General features: G+C 41.8%; 1 protein-coding gene and 1 long non-coding RNA gene across 2 annotated transcripts; one reads left to right on the top strand and one right to left on the bottom strand.

Moving 5' to 3' along the window:
• Window positions 1-5,675: 5,675 nt before the first annotated feature.
• LOC124479961 lies at window positions 5,676-6,853 on the bottom strand. Its single transcript, XR_006957494.1, has 3 exons — window positions 6,766-6,853; window positions 5,891-6,078; window positions 5,676-5,762 (listed from the first exon to the last, which is right to left on the bottom strand). It is a non-coding gene; the product is annotated as an uncharacterized LOC124479961 (long non-coding RNA).
• A 3,160-nt stretch (window positions 6,854-10,013) lies between these two features.
• On the top strand, window positions 10,014-16,834 carry il12rb2l (interleukin 12 receptor, beta 2a, like). Its single transcript, XM_047038918.1, has 14 exons — window positions 10,014-10,231; window positions 10,508-10,608; window positions 11,022-11,178; window positions 11,385-11,530; window positions 11,673-11,815; window positions 12,942-13,068; window positions 13,199-13,275; window positions 13,365-13,596; window positions 13,756-13,953; window positions 14,336-14,437; window positions 14,672-14,806; window positions 15,010-15,159; window positions 15,322-15,458; window positions 15,712-16,834. Exons 2-14 carry the CDS (start codon window positions 10,530-10,532, stop codon window positions 16,069-16,071), a joined length of 2,043 nt encoding a protein of 680 aa, XP_046894874.1. The 5' UTR covers window positions 10,014-10,231; window positions 10,508-10,529; the 3' UTR covers window positions 16,072-16,834.

Below are 16,834 nucleotides of genomic sequence, written 5' to 3'. Positions count from 1 at the left end.
TTACTGTTGATCATCTGTCCATCATCGTATAAAGCCCGCCCTGGCAATTTAATTGGTTCGCCCAGATTCTGGTTTTGTGTAGTTGGTCCCCAATACGAGACCCTCCAGACCCAACTTCCCGACCAAATTTTTTTGGGGGCGGGGAAAAGTTGGGCTGGCAGCCAGGCTATGAGGAGGGAGCACTGCGTTTGGACCCTTCTCGCTTTGCCACCCTTTCATCCTGCTCTTTGCGTTCGTGCCGCTTCCTGCATCCACTTTTGTGTTTTTGAATGAAGGGCATGGGGTAGCCTACTTACCGCAATTACTCAACACGCAACGCAATGCAACACAACAGGATGGCAAACGATCACAACGTGTGGGTGGGCTGTAGAATCTTTGACAACACAACAATATTACTTAATAAAAACGAGTTTCGTTTCATTCAGCAAAAGGCAAATGAGGCAAAATGAATTATTTGCTGTTGTTAAGACTGACTATTGTTAAAATGTTTATTGGGCAGGTGAGAATAACTGACACCATAATTGAGAAATGTTTGCGAATTGATCGGACTGGATCATATGTTAAACTTTATGTGATTTACGTGGAGCGAGGGGCCGGTCAGTTCTCCAGGTAGAGTTCTCACTTGAGATCGAGGACGGGTCCCCTTTCGCCACGGGCCCTGGTGCAGCTGCACTCTTTGCACTTCCTATAGTTACGCCACTGGGTCGGACGGATTCAATAGTTTGAACTTGCAGAGCCGGAGACCCCGGAGGCCCCGGAGAGCCGGAGAGCTGCAGTTTCAGGACTGCAGTTTCAGGACCCTGACAGCGCCACTTAGCGAATTGAAAGTCAGTGTCACTACATCGCAACAAGATATTATATAGAAAGGTATAATATTTGAAAATATGTTCTAATAATATAGAAAGGTATAATATTTGAAAACATGTTCGAATAGTAAATATTGGATAATTAAAGAAATTAAAATCATATAAAATGTTAATTCTTTTGCATATTTCATAGATGTAAAGATCCAGTGTAATTTGATTCAAATTAGGTAAGCAAATTAAGGAAGCTTAAATAGCCTAAAGAAAAGGTGGAAAATATATCAATATGGACTGGAGTGGCCTTGGTGGAAAAAAAGTTTTCTGGGACTACAGAGAACCAATGTACACCCTGCAACATGAGCCTTAAGGATTGTGGCACCTTTGCAGAACTCGTTCTAGAGGGCTTACCTTCACCAAATAGCCAAAGTCAACAAAGCATTATGTCCTGATAACATTAGTAATAACAAGCTCCTGGAGACCTGCAACAAACAACTGGCCCTGTCTTCTGTGAACTGTTCAACTGGTCCTTGGAGGAGCTGGAACACACAGTTCCAGCTCGTTAGAAGACCTCTGCCATCTGCCTTGTTCCTAAGAAGAGCAGACCCAGACTTCCCGATTACTTCCAACATGTAGCTCTTATATCAGTGGTGATGAAGAGTTTTGAATGTCTGATGCTTTTGTAACTACAAGAGACACCCCAGAACCTGGCAGATCAACTCCAGTTTGCCGACATGAAGTGTAAAAGACTCAATGATGCTGCCCTTACTTTCCTGCATCATGCACTCCCATATGGAAAAACTAAAAGCACATGCTAGGCTTGTGTTTGTGGAATATCTCTAGTGCCTTTAACAGAATGTAACCACATCTGTTGGGAATACAACTACTAAACATGAGTAAATCCTTGATTCATACTGCAGATAATTAAATTCCACACACACACACAGGGTTCTGTCAAAATACTTATGCAATGTACGTATTCTGTGATTCGTTTCATTGTTTTATTTTATGCTCTATTATACATAAATATCAAAGTTATCTGAGGAAATACAAGTTTAACTCTAATCTGTTATACTTAAATTTATTTAATGTCATCATCACAAAAAAAACATTTTCTTAGAGTAATGTGGGATGGTGGTGCTGCGGAAGATCCACCGCTTCCTTCTCTGCTGCTGGTGGTGAACCTCTATGGTGGATGGGCTGCATGAGGATGCTTCCTTTGGTGTGGATGGGCATGCTAGAAGATGTTTTGTATTGGACATGACTCAAAACATTGATCACATCAGTGGATCAGATCATCTTTCATATTCCTGTAAATACTGCACATGCCTGTGTGCATGCTACATTTTGGATGTGTCTGACACCCCAAAGTTCTGGAAAAGTGAAGTTGTATTATATTTGCTGAGGTTTTTGCAGTCACTCAATCTCAACCACAAATGTGTAATGTTAGAGAGGCAAGACACAAGGTTGACTCACAGGGCAGATTCAAGATATGCATTGTTTATTTTGAATAATTGTCAAACAATGACAATCACCCCTCCATATCACTCCATCTAGACCTCCATCTAGACCTCCATACAATTTCATCCTTCAATGAGAGATAAAAGCAAGAAAAACAAATATAAACTAGTGCTGTCAGTTTAACGCGTTATTAACGGCGTTAACGCAAACCCAAATTAACGGCGTCAATTTTTTTATCGCGCGATTAACGCTCTTTTTGGCCTAGCAAACTTTGTAGTTTTTTTCACATGCTGTTGCAACAATTACCGACGTTAGAAAGACTACAACACCACACCGGATCTAGCTAGACCGGAAATAAAACAACAGGCACGCCACACACACACTTGTTTGGCTTGCGAGCCGGCTTAAGAGTAGTAGCAGAGCCCGTTTACGGATATTAGACATTCTCTGGTAGTAGGCTAACGTTGCGTTTTGAGTGGATGGCGAGCGCGAGACGCCAAAATGGATGCCAATAAGATTCTGAATGGAAAGTTTACTTTTAAAAAGTTGCCAAATGGTTCCATTGACAAGACCAAAGTGATCTGTGTGTTTTGTCGTTGTAAACTGAGTTATCATCGCAGCACGTCCAGTCTGAAATACGACTTGATGGCCAAGCACACAGCTGATGCGATTCATGCTAATTCTCCGCCCCCTCGTCAAAGCCAGGCGATTGCAATGTTGTTTTCAATAAAAAAATATTTGCACGAAGCAAACCGAACCACTTTTCCATGTTGATAAGAGCTTTAAAATTGAAAAAAGAATGGGACAAAAAGAAATCAAGGGACATTTAGAATAGATAAAAATGTGCGATTAATTGATTAATCGCGAGTTAACTATGACATTAATGCGATTAATCGCGATTAAATAGTTTAATCGTTTGACAGCACTAATATAAACATATTGTGAAGTCGGTAAAAGCACTACTTAACGCTACTACTTGAATGGTCTCCCTTCAGTGCGCAATTGTTTAGATATCCCCCTTTCAAACTCCTCCACTTCACTGAAATAGTACAGACATTGGGCCTCATTCACCAAATGTTCTTACGAACAAATTTGTTGTCAAACCCCACTTACGCAGTTTTCACAAAGATGTTGGCATTCACCAATGTTTTCTTATTTGGGATTTGTTCTTGGGTAAGAACAGAATTTACGCACACCCAAGAGCACTCTTACGCACAATTGAGCGTTGACATGTTTGCGCGAAATAAGTAGTTATACCGTTTTCGTCCGTTCTAAATTAAAATTGAATATTTCTCTCCCTTATAATCGTGCAACTAATCATTTTTATTATTTTACACATAATTATATGTTTGTTTGTTTTAATAAATACACACTACACTTCTGCTCATTTGTAAAGCACTTTGAATTGCCATTGTGTATGAATTGTTCTTCGCCTATTTAAATGAACTAGCCTTGCTTTGCTTTCAATTCACATCAAGTATGTTAACAAGGAACCTTGCCATCCAATAATAAGTGACTGGTCACGGTATTTATAGGCCCAAAGTAGGCCTATTCCGCACACTAGGACTACACCACACAATGGCATATTTACTGCTGCTGGAAAATGTTGCAGATCGGGCCCTCAGAAGGGAACGCATCTTCCGTGACCATAGAGATTTATTTGCAGAGAGTGACGAGTACCTGTTGGGACGCTTTAGGCTACCAAGAGCAGTCCTCATGGAAATTTGTAACAGTTTGGAGCCACCACTGCAGAGCCATACCACACGCTCTAACCCTGTACCACCACATGTGCAGGTACTCTCCATTTTGGGATTTTTCGCAACTGGAACCTTTCAGAGGGAGCTAGGAGACTGGGTGGGAATATCACAGGCATCCATCAGCCGCGCACTCCCGCGAGTCGTCGATTGAATTAATCAATTGGCAACACAATACATACATTTCCCCTATACAGCAGAAGAACAGGTCCCAATTAAGAGAAGATTCCATCTCATTTCTGGCTTCCCCAACACCATCGGTGCAATAGACTGCACACACGTGCGCATTAAGGTACCATCTCCAGATCCGTTCCCATATCTTAACCGCAAGCAATACCACTCCATAAATGTTCAACTAATCTGCGACTCCCAGAATCAACTTCTGAATGTGGTTGCCCGCTTCCCAGGAGGTGCACACGATTCCTACATCGTGCAAAACAGTTCTGTGGGTATGCGGCTCGAACAAGGAGCTGCTGGAGACGCATGGCTCATTGGTAAGCATCTCAGAATAATGGATTCCATCAACAATTGCTTTCTATTCCTATAATGACTTGTTTTATTAGGAGATCGAGGATATGCCCTGGCCCCCTGGTTAATGAGCCCACTCACCAACCCTCAGACTTACCAGGAGGTGTCATACAATCAGAAGCATGCTCGTACTCGCTCCACCATCGAGCGCACCATTGGCATTTTAAAAGGACGCTGGATGTGTTTGGACACAGCAGGTGGAAAGCTGCTTTACAAACCGGAGAAGGTGTGTTTGTATATAGACCAATTGCTTTAAATATGGCAAGAATAGCCTATCTGGCCAAGTTCTACCATACGCTTTCTGTATTTGAAATTACGCCATATTCATTGTTTTAGGTGTGTAAGATAATCATGGCCTGGTGTGTCTTGCACAACATTGCCATGAAACGTGGTGTAGCACTTCCCCCTCAGCCACCACAAGAGCATGAGCGTCCTGACCAACTCCTTGGACCAGACAATTGAGTTGCTGTCCAAGTTCGAGAGCAATTAATTGCTCGTTTGTAATTCTGTTTGTGATTCTGTTCCAAGTTTAGTCCTCTAGGTCCCATTGGAGCATGAGGTGCTGATAAGTGATTTTTTGTTCGCTATCATTTCAAGAAATAAATTGAGTCACTCACAGCTTTCAGTGCAGGCATTTTATTTTTTGAAGTGTTATTTAATTTCTTTAAGTGTCTGGGAGATGGTGGTTAGTGTTGAGGCTATCTGTGCAAGTGCAATTTTCTGTTGGTTGTCCAGGACCGCATCAGTGATCACATGTGGAGAAGTTGAACGGGATCTGGGGGCACGTGTGGATCACAGGATCACAATGACTCTTGCTTAGACTGTTGCTCTTGTTGGTTAGTGGTAGCTGATTTAAATTGTTGTATTCTATTTGAGTAAATCCTATTTTTATTGCTCTCCTACAGGTACACCTGCACTTAGAGATTCATGTTGTGTAATTGTAACTTGTTTAACTGCATGCTCTTATGGTTTCTTCCCTTTAGCACTATTATTTTGGTTGTTCACGATGTATACTTCTTGTTTTTGACTACCCGCAATGCTGTGGGGCTATCTTGTTGTTATTATCAGTGACCTATGCACTTTGTAAAGCTCTCTCTTGGAAGTCGCTTTGGATAAAAGCGTCTGCTAAATGAATAAATGTAAATGTAAATGGATGTGCTGGTGGATGCTTCAGGTTCAGCTTCAGAGGGTGGTTGCTGTTGCCCTGGCAGGACTTTATCTACATAAATGAAATAAGTGACTGTTTGAAGATGTTGAGGAGAACACTTCACACACAAATACACACTAGTGTCTTGAATGAATCTTCCAACTTGTATCGATTCTGGAAAAACTAAAACAACCGCTTACCTTCCAATTCTTGGATAGGAGATGGTCTAGGAGATGAAACAGCCGACACGGGGCCGATGTCTGTATCCAAATCCTCGGCCGATGGCACACCCGTGAGGGCTGTCTGTCCAATTAAGGCCCCAATGCGCTGGTCCAGCTCAGATAACTGTGGCCCAGAGTTCCCCCCTCCAGTGGCCAGCACCTGTTTTCTATGTTTTGAGATATTTTTTTTGGTCTCTGATTTCAGATCAAACCACTTCTTTTTTACTTCATCGGTTCTGCGCCCTTCTCCGGATACAGCATTCACTGCATGGGTAATTGCATTCCATGCATCGGTTTTATTTACCGCTTTGTAGCCACTGCTGACGCTACTAAATAAGATGTTGCGTTTCGCGCTTACTTCTTGCAGTAATATCTCCACTTCAGAATTACTGACATTTTTCTTTCTTTTGGCGTCGAGGCCTCTACCGTCTTTCCCACGTCTTTTTGACATTTTTCTGAGTGTGCACACGGCCCTGCCATCTGCCCTTTTATGGGAATTATGGGGCGTTAATTTATGCTAAATAGGAGCAACTGGGCACAAGCTTTCAATTTACAAAATATTGGGATTCAATATTCTAAGAACACACCTGCGAACAATTCCGCTGTTTAAGAACACGTCATGAATCACACGTAGACTTTTCTTAAGAACTTTCTTAAGAACAAATTTAAGAAATAACTTAGGAAGATATTGGTGAATGAGGCCCAATATTACTTCTAGGTAAGCATAAATATCAGTTAGCCTAACAAAGTAGTGTACATTAATTAGCATTACTTAAGTGGTTGATAATAAAGGTATTAATAGTAGATTATAAAGTTGCATGGGATTGTACAGAAAATGTACATTCTCTACTTACCTCCGATGATAAACTGGTCCAGAGATGAAGACCTTTTCTGCATCCTGCAGGGATAGATTCCTCAGCATACTCAGGCCGTAGCCGTGGCCTACAAAAATTATATGGTTAATTTTTAAGACAGTAGACTGCAGATTTCGTTTAGCTGACAGATCCAATCCACTTGCTTTTATCCTATCATTTTTTTGAAGTTTTATTACGGTGCTGGCTTCATCATAAGACACCTACAGTAGTTGGGCTTGGTTTCAGTAAAACAAAACAAATAGTCTAAAAGTTTGTATTTCATAAAATTATCCTAAGTGAACAGTTAATTGTACCAGAATTGTTTTGAACGTTTAGCTAATTTAAATATGTTGAACAATACTTCATTTATATAAGCTACGTTGCCCTACGGTTTCATTAAACAAATGAACAGAGTAACAATTTACAGTTCGTTTTTAAGGAAACTATGTGTGTAGAGCTAGCTAGTTAGTGCTATAGCTACTGAATATTAGCTCTAGCTAATCAAGTAGTTTGTTTGACGTTGAAAACCACTCCAGTGTCTTGAAATTATTTTGACAGCAAAGTTGAAGTTAGCTAGCTAACGTTGTCCAATTCAAGACACCAGAATTGTTTTATACATAACCATACGCGATTCACATTAGCTACTTACACTCTGATTCTAGTCCATCTTGTTCTGACCTGTAATCCTACAATATTCACTACTGCAGGAAAATATTATCTTGTTCCGGTCCATGTTTATCCCATTCGCTACATGGCGCTGTCAGATAAAACGAGGGTCCTAGAACTGCGGTCCTGAAACTGCAGGTCTCCCCGGGGGGGTCTCCCCGGGGGGTCTCCCCGGGGGTGGGGGGGGGGGGGGGGGGTCTTCGGAGTCTCCGGCTCTGCAGGTACCCCCTTACTCAACGGATTGGTTCAATTTATACTACTCCGACGTAGCCTGGCTGCCAGCCCAACTTCTCCCCGCCCACAAAAAAATTTGGTCGGGAAGATGGGTCTGGAGGGTCTCGTATTGGGGAACAACTACAGAAAACCAGAATCTGGGCGTACCAATGAAATTGCCAGGGCGGGCTTTATACGATGATGGACAGATGATCAACAGTAACGTAATCAACAACGTCACGAAAGAGCGCTTGGGTTGAATTTGTTTTCAACAAACAACACATTACGTTGCTCTGATTGGTTGTAGGTCTATCCAATTGAGCGAAGAGGCATTTGTTTTATGAGTTCGGTTGAAACACGCCCCGTAGTCACAGCCCAACGGAGAGTTTTCAGACTCATATTCTGACTACAATTATGAGTAGGCTATGACAACGTCAGGCTAACTCCGACGGCTCTGCGTGCTGAAAACAATTCACTGCCAGAAAAGTAGGTGTCGCTGCACTGCGATGCTAGGTTATCGAAAAGTCGGAGCAAATTTACAAATTAGCCGTTTCATCAAGAAAATAAGCAAATTTTCAGCAACTACACTGCCCATTTTCAGATGCTGATTTACATGTATTCCTACAGTTTAGCTGAAATATTAATGGTAAACAAGCAACAGCGATCAAATTAGTAAGTGCGTTCGACATGACCCGACTTCATGCGGCGCCGCAGCAGGCTGCAGGCGGTAGTGATGTGTCGTTCGTGAACGATTCGTTCATTTTGAACGAATCCTTATAAGGACTCGGGAGTAACGAGTCTTTGGATCATTTTTCACGTGACCTGCATAGGCTCTGTAGCTAGAGGAAACGAACGATTCGTTCCTTTCCTGACTCGGTCTTTCTACGAGTCTTTGAATCATTTTTCACGTGACCTGTATAGGCTGTAGCAAGAGGAAACGAACGATTCGTTCCTTTCCCGACTCTGTCTTTCTACGAGACTTTGGATCATTTTTCACGTGACCTGCATAGGCTCTGTAGCTAGAGGAAACGAAAGATTAGTTCCTTCCCCGACTCGGTCTTTCTACGAGTCTTTGGATCCTTTTTTCACGTGACCCGCATTGTATTTTTTAGTAGAGGAAACAGTTTCCTTATTCCCTTTCGCGTGGCCGCTGTTTTAGTAAGACGTGAATGAATGATATTCGCTCAAGTCATCATACTGACTGGTTTTGTTATTTTCACTTTACATTTACACGTACAGTTTAGTGCAGTGTAATTGTTTGACGTGATAATTAAATGCTAGTGTGATAATACATGACCAAATCATACAAACTCATGATACATTATTTTAATGCAGGAATTTATTTTGAAATAGTATTTGCTGGTGCACATGTCATGCACTAACCTACAGTGGACGTATAGGGGCTATACGTCCTTTGCAGTGGAGTTCTCAAGAGCAATTGCACGGGTTCAAGTGACGACACAGCAATTCATGATTGGCCAGACTCACACACGACAACTTTGACGCGTGTTTTGGAATATTCGGACACCAGTTTCGCCAACGCTCAAAAAAGTTTAATTGAATTAAAAATGTGTTGAAGAAGGGGTTTTAGTCAGCCTCTTCACTAACGGAAAGACTAAGTTAAATTATAAATAAAGTAAAGTAAGCAAACAGCGCTTGATCGGCCATGACTGACATCAACGCAGCAAACCACGAGAAGCTGGAATGTCCGACTTCACAGAGCCGTTTTCAACTCCTCCCCGACTGGGGGCGGCTACTCTCGCCGGTCGTTTCATGCAGCCGCAGTCCATGTCGAACGCACCTAATGTAATGTCGTTTTCCATTTGGGGGAGCGTGTTTTTGTATTGGGGGGAGGTGAACAAGTCATCCGATTTGGGGGGAGTTGACTCGTATTGGGGGGGGAGTGTTTTCATTTGGGGGATGTAGCCTACTCATATTAGGGGGGGTGTTTTGCACTTCAGGGCCACCGTATCTGCTAAATGAGTAAATGTAAATAAACTCTACAAACAACCGTCATGTAGGCTATGTGTGCAGCCATTTGTAAAACTTGCTATAAAGACAGGCAACTGTAGATTATCAAGTCCCTTCTCCTTGTTCTCATTCAGCTCAGGTAAATCAGCGATTTGCTGATCTGCGAGCACGTTTACGGGCAACTTTTCTTGACTTAAGCAAATAAATGGGGTGCTATGGTAGCCAAATGGGGTGCTATGAAATTAGCCACATCCAATATAAAAAGAGAATAGGTGTGCTCGACTTCATCCAGGCTCAGCGCCGGCGTCGCCTGCAGCCCCCTGTAGCCCGGCTGACTTGAAGCAGCCAATGGCATTCTCAGCTTCAAGTCAGCCGGCTGCAGCCGGCACTGGCGTTGCATGAAGTCGAATACACATAATGTAATCGTGCAATGTGCTTGGTGAAACGGGTTTTCCGGGAGCCTGTCATGTCCACGTGCCAAAGGCAATTCCGGTAGAAGGGCGGACTTTTTTAACAGCAGTTTTCTTGCTGTGTGTAGTATTTCACCTAATAATAAGGGAAAACTTCATTGTATTAGCATTGCAGGAAGTTCATGGAGTTTGATTCACTTCTCGAGGTAAGTGTCGGTAATTTTGTAAATCAAATCAGTCTTGATCATTAATTTATCTTTTTTTTTGGCTAATGATTTGATTAATCTGTTACAATACAATTTTCTACTTTTGTTCTTTATCGTTGTGAGATACTCGGCATTTGTGCAATTAGACCTAACTCCTATCACTGTTTTCTTTAGTGTTGTCATTTTACTTTCACCAATTAGCCTACTTTACTTCTGTACTTTCAGAACAACCCATAAGCATAACGTACTATGTGTATATGTATTTTTCATTTGAAGGTAACCGCAGTCTGCTTTTGTGATGGCTAGACCCAGGGCCTGGCTCATATCTCACCTGTTGATGCTGCTGTTTACTCAGTCTAACGCTTTAGTCCATACAGGTGAGCCTTTAGATCTAGCAGTTAGTTTTGTATGGTCATTAGTGTCCACTTCTTAGTGTCTTTATGATACTTTCTAAGCATCTAGCAATTGCACTGGTTGGCTATTTTTCCATTCTGTTGCATCAGGTAGGTATGTGTTTTTAGGTTGATCTAAATAGCTGGCTACATTATGTTTATCCTTTTTTATGGTTTCTCCTTAGTTCTAATTTGAGTAGTGATATAAAAACATACAAGCAATTGTTTGAGACAGATGAAGGTAACCTGCAGTAAGTCTCGTTTCCTGTTTACATTCTCCGCAACAAAGCCTATGTTCTTTGAAAATTGGATTCACACTTCAGTTCCCTGTGGTTTCAAAATGGGTTGTGTTTACTCTGTCTCTGTTTGTTTCTCTATCTCTCTCTTTCTCCCTGTAGGTCCTCAACCCCATACTCCTTCCACTCCTCAGTGTTCTATCCCCTATAGCGTTGATGAAGACTTGACCATTCAATGTTCCTGGGACCCAGGGCCAGACCAGGATCCAGGTCTTCCGACATCCTACAGCATTCACTGGGCCGCAGACCTAGATACCAAGTAAAAACAATTCCATCTGCTGACACTGGTTTTGAAACAAGTCATTGTCATATTTATACAGGCTGTATGTATACATGTTACAAGCTCACAAACAAAGATGAAAAGTGAACATTACCACACGACAGGCGCTGTCAGAGATTCTTTGAATGTTTCCTGAGGTGTATGTAATTACCGACTACATCCTTTTCCTTCCACGACTGATGCAGAAGCTTCAGTGTGTCTGAGCGGTCCAGTGGTGTCATTCCTCGCGATGATTACCCTAGTCACAGAACATTATGGGTGTGGGTGGTGGCTAAGAACCAGTACGGCTCTGCCCAGTCTGACAATGCCACCTTCAGAACAGATCTGATCCGTGAGTCGCCTTGTATCTCACTTAACTTTGACTTTTTCCCTTTCCTTACAAGCACGCCTTCCTCTTCTTTGATTTCTGCCTTTCTCTATCTCGTCTTTCTCTCTCGTCTTTTTTATGCAACCTTTTTTTATTTCTCCAACAGGGGTGCCTCCCGCTCCCGTTATCACCATGTTCACTAGTGATTACCTGGAGATTACCTGGGACTCTGGCTGCAGCCTGCTTAAATTGTCTGAAGGAGACTGTGATGTCCGCTATCGTTCTGAGGGCCAGCAAAAATGGTCTGAGGTAAGGGAACTTACAATGGGCTATCCTCTCAATCAATCCATATTATAACTATATTGGTTCATATTTACAGGATGACATGGCAAACATAAGTTAGACTAGAAGGATGACTGGTTATAGGTCTTTTATTTTTGAAGGGTATAACCTTTGCCACCTTCATAAATGTAATCTACAACACAGGGATGCACTGTGTTCCTGCTGCTGAATTGAAAAATAAGTTCAGCACTCAAATAAGGCTGTTGCGCTGTGACATCAATAAGGGGTTGTGAAACCTGACATATGCCAGATAATATTTTCACTTGTTTCTTGTTCTGTGCTAGCCAGTGTTATAACTGAACAGTGCAGGGGTGAATTTAGGTTCCCACTTTTGGGGGGGCTAAGCCCCTAGATAAAACCTATTATTTTTCCTGTGACCCAGCAAAACTAGGGGGGTCTGGGGGCATGTTCCCCCAGAGTAAAGTTTTGAAAATATCCTTTTAAATAGTGTCCTCTAGTGGGTTTTAGGGAGAGAAATCAACACATTTATATTTAGGGGCTCCAGCCCCCCCCAAAATAGGGCTAGATACGCACATGGAGCAGTGTCCTATACTGTTCATCAGATAATGTCATCAGATAGAATACCGGTAGTTGGTGCATATTTCATTACTGTACGTGTGAGTCTTTCATTGAAACAATCTCCAGTAATCAACAGACAGACAGGTTGTGAATAAATGAGTTGAAAAAAGCTTTCCAAAGCATCAGGCTCCTCTATCCTCTTTTTTCCAAAGTAGAGAATACAGTACCAGGTCAAATGTGCAGACTAGCTTACATCATCACTAGGCATTCTATCTCACCAACCCAGTGACAACATGTAAGGAAAATCTTTTATCAAGTAGTGCACAGAGTCGCTGGAGTCAAGAAAGGTTATTGTTTGCAGCATGCAGCAAGGAGACAAGTCTGTGGTGATACAAAGTTGTCTGAAGAACTATCAGTCTCGCAACTTTGAGAGGTTCCTCTTTCTGAGCAGTATTATTTGAATCTTGCATAACACACACAGAAATATTTCTAACAACACAGCATATATCTTTAAATATTCCTGTTGAACAATACCTTATCTACTATTTGTATGTCATTTGTATGTTCTATTCAGGTGGTGAACAACCTCCAAACGAGGTTTGAGTTCCTGTTACCGCTGCCATTCACCAAGTATGAGTTCCAGGTACGGTGTCGATGTAAGGATACCATCTTGAGTGAGTGGAACTCAGTGCAGACAGTTGGTAGGTACTGGTACTTCTCTTTTCCACACTGCAGCCTTGGATGAATTCACTCACTTTCTCTTTGTTGAAATATCTATTGTATTTTCTTTCCACTCTCTCCTCACTGTTTCTCTCTTTTACTCTATCTTAGGGCCTTTAGGACAGATGGATGTGTGGTGTGACTGTGAAGGCCTCTCTGACCTCTCTAAATGTGCTTTGATGTGGAAGGTGTGTCGACAACATCAAATCAAAAGCACAAAAATACTTTGTTACGTAAAAGAAAAAATCTAACCCCTGAACCCTGTTTGATTTCTTAGCTGCCATCTCCTCCTGTAGTGCATGGGCTGATATACGCGGTGACGGTTTCGTACACCAATGGCACTGTGGAAATTGTCAATGTGTCCACGACAGATGATGGGGGCCGGTCGGGTTGTAAGGGAGAACAGTGTCATCTCCGTTCCTCTCTTCTGGGTGTGTCAGGAGTGCATGTGTCAGCACACACCTCGCAAGGCGCTACAGAACCCACTTCCTTAGCTCTACCGACACCAGGTATGCTGATGACTCATATCTAACCTGACACGTTTGAAAACAGCCTCTGTGTTTACCCCTTCACGTTTACCCCTTTAGTTGATTTTGCATCGGAGACTGTCTAAATTTGGTGCCTTAGCGTGATGCCACAGAAATGACAGCAGTATATTTGTCCTACAGATGTACAAGGCCCAGAGACACACATCATTTGTAACATGGATGAAGTGAGCCTGTTGGTATCATGGAATCTGTCCTCCCAACTCACCAACAACCTACTGGAGCTAGTAGTGCAGTACAAGCAGGCAGGACTTCCTCCATCCCGGGGGTTTGGTTGGAGGAAAGTACACAACAACAGCCAGACGTCAATCCCTTTGCCAGGTCTGAGAAATTTGGGTTTCATATATATTTAATATCTCATAGGACGGGAGACCCCTTTCAATCATATGAGATTAGACCGTGGGTGCAGGCATTTGCACCCCCTACTATTGGGATGAAAACATTTACATTTTCAAAGAATGTAAAAAGTTTTTAAGTGATGTCAGAGTTGTATGTTCTACCATGGTTTGTTGTACTCTAATGATTAATTTAAAATGTTAAGATCTAGTATTAATTTTGAGCATGTTCTTTGTAAGCAAAAACAATTAAAATCACTAACCTTTACACCCCCAGTTTTAAAACCTAGAATCACCTATGCTTTCAATCCATCCTGTGTGGAACTCACTCACGAAAGCTGAAACCAATGATCTGTCTCCATCTGTAGGTTCTTTTGAGAATTACACTTCCTACATTGTGTCGTTGTTTGGAGTATTAGGAAACAGTTCTGTGTTCCTTTCATCCACTACTGCATATGCACGAGAAGGAGGTATGCATTATCATCATACAGATCCATAGATCTTCTTACACATCAGTGATACACCTAAATCCTTGTTAATGACAATACATATTCACAATTTATGCACTTAGCATGTAAAGAAACAGAAGTGTGTGCCCTGTATCCAGTACAGAAATATATACTTTGTTTAACTGTCCTTAATGTGCCAGCATACCTCTAATCTACTCATTCCAACTATCCTGTCTTCTCAACCCACCTCCTCAGCCCCTCCCCAGGTACCCTTCATCAAGATCCATGACATCACTGACTCTCAGGTGACCCTCTCCTGGGGTCACATCCCCCTGAGCCAGACAAGAGGTGTCATCCTGCACTACCTTCTGGAAGTAGGCAACCAGACAGGTAGCGGCCCCTCTTGAAACGTCATGTTTTAGTAACCTACCAAACATTTCAATGTTTCTCCCCACCCATTTGGACTGGACAGAACATTTGAGACACACAGCTATAGCTGCCTTGCCCTAACATCCTTGTTAAAACAGTAGTTTCAAGCTATGATAAAGCAACAGTAGCCTAGTTCTCATGAAAAGTTCTCTTCTCTTGGCCAGTGGGAAATGTGAGTGCAGAGAAGAACAGCTACGTGATACTAGATCTCTCCCCTGGCCGTTCCTACAAAGTGGGGATCCGTGCTGTAACTAAAGCTGGGTCTGGACAAGCTAAAATCATCCACATCACCACCAAGGACAAGCTAGACTATGGTACTGTACCCTCTAGTTGTTTTTAATCTTGGGATTGTTATGCATTGTGTTCGCTGGTTATGTTAGGGTTAGCCAACAGTTCAACGTTTTTTTTAGGTTTTAAAACCTTGCATTGATTTCTCTCTCTTTTTCTCTTTCAATCTCTGTCTCTCCCATTCACAGATATAACAATGTACATATTAATCATACCGGTCATAATCCTCCTATTGATGGGGTTTGCTTACAAGGTGCTGGTGGGGTGTGATAAGGTGCCTGACCCCAAAAACAGCCAACTGTTCCAACAGATGACAAAGTCCCAGGTGAGACAAGCCATTATGTGAATGTGTCTGGTCAGTATTGACCTACTGTTATCATTTCTGTCCTTATTTGTCATTTAATGTGTGCTGTCATTTCAACTGTAATTGACAGAATTTCCTCTATCTTGCTGGAGTTATATTAACAGTTATATGTATGCTATACAGCCATACAGCAAGAATAACACTGATCTTAAGGTATGTGTAAACTCAGCTTTGATATATCACACACCTGATAGAAATCTGTGTCATTCGGCAGGTCAGTTTCTCCTTTATCTGCGCTCCTTCAGAGCCAAGTCCCAAGATCTCTCAGCTGGAGGTGGTCCAAATTGAGCCTCAGGATATCAAGGCCTTCCTTGGGAAAACATATCATCTGACGGAAACGGCGAATGAGGAGGAGTGCATAGGAACAGGGACCGAAGAAGAGAAAAAAAATGCGGACATGGAAAGGGGATGGATACAAACAAAGGGGAAGGGTACATTTTATGAAGAAGCTTACAGTACAATGATTGACACTGATGAAGAGAAGATTGGAGGTGACACGGCTAGTTTGTCAGAGGAGGAACTGTTTTTTCAAGACTATGAGAAGCACTTCATGCCTACTGCTATGGAACTATGACCCCTTCATAAGAGTTGTATATCAATTATGCTACCTCTACCCCACATAGTTGTGTGGTTGTTAATGCAAATTGGTATGACTGTTGTATAGATATGTTCTTACCCTGCATTTTGTATTAACATGTAAATGGGTATGCAGACACAAAGTGATGATTAATAAGGGACTGTGCTATTTCTATTGGTTCTGACCTTCGAATCTTTATCTTTGACAGAAATACAGTTACACAACTATGTTCAGGACAAAATCTCATACATGTCTTACATTTACATTTATTCATTTAGCAGACGCTTTTATCCAAAGCGACTTCCAAGAGAGAGCTTTACAAAGTGCATAGGTCACTGATAATAACAACAAGATAGCCCAAAAGCATTGCGGGTAGCCAAAACATGAAGGACACATTGTGAACAACCAAAAAATAAGTGACAAAGGGAAGAACCATAAGAGCATGTAGATAAGCAAGTTAAAATTAAACAACATGAATCTCTAAGTGCAAGTGTACCTGTAGAAAAAGCATATTTATGCATATAAGGATGTGTGTGGTAGGGATGTTTTGAGAATCAAGAGAATATAAATGTGCTGTACTCAAGTAATCTATGAAGAGGCTTCTCTCTTTATGAGCAGGACTGGAGCTTAAAACAAAAAAAAAGGCATTTTAAGATTGTACATAGATTGTATTGTTTCACAGACTTCTGAGCCATACTGCCACTGTGTCATAGAAAATGTTTTATTGTCCTGTTTGTTAAATAAAATCTTTTTAGTTATA

Source organism: Hypomesus transpacificus, chromosome 17 (assembly GCF_021917145.1).
Source record: "Hypomesus transpacificus isolate Combined female chromosome 17, fHypTra1, whole genome shotgun sequence".
Taxonomy (NCBI): Eukaryota; Metazoa; Chordata; class Actinopteri; order Osmeriformes; family Osmeridae; genus Hypomesus; species Hypomesus transpacificus.
This window is presented reverse-complemented; position numbering and strand designations above follow the sequence as displayed.

Excerpts from the sequence above, each read along its gene's own strand:
- il12rb2l (XM_047038918.1), top strand. The coding sequence starts at position 10,530 with ATGGCTAGACCCAGGGCCTGGCTCATATCTCACCTGTTGATGCTGCTG. Across the intron at positions 14,807-15,009 it reads GGAAGTAGGCAACCAGACAG|TGGGAAATGTGAGTGCAGAG; the intron begins GTAGCGGCCCCT and ends TCTCTTGGCCAG. Across the intron at positions 15,160-15,321 it reads CAAGGACAAGCTAGACTATG|ATATAACAATGTACATATTA; the intron begins GTACTGTACCCT and ends TCCCATTCACAG.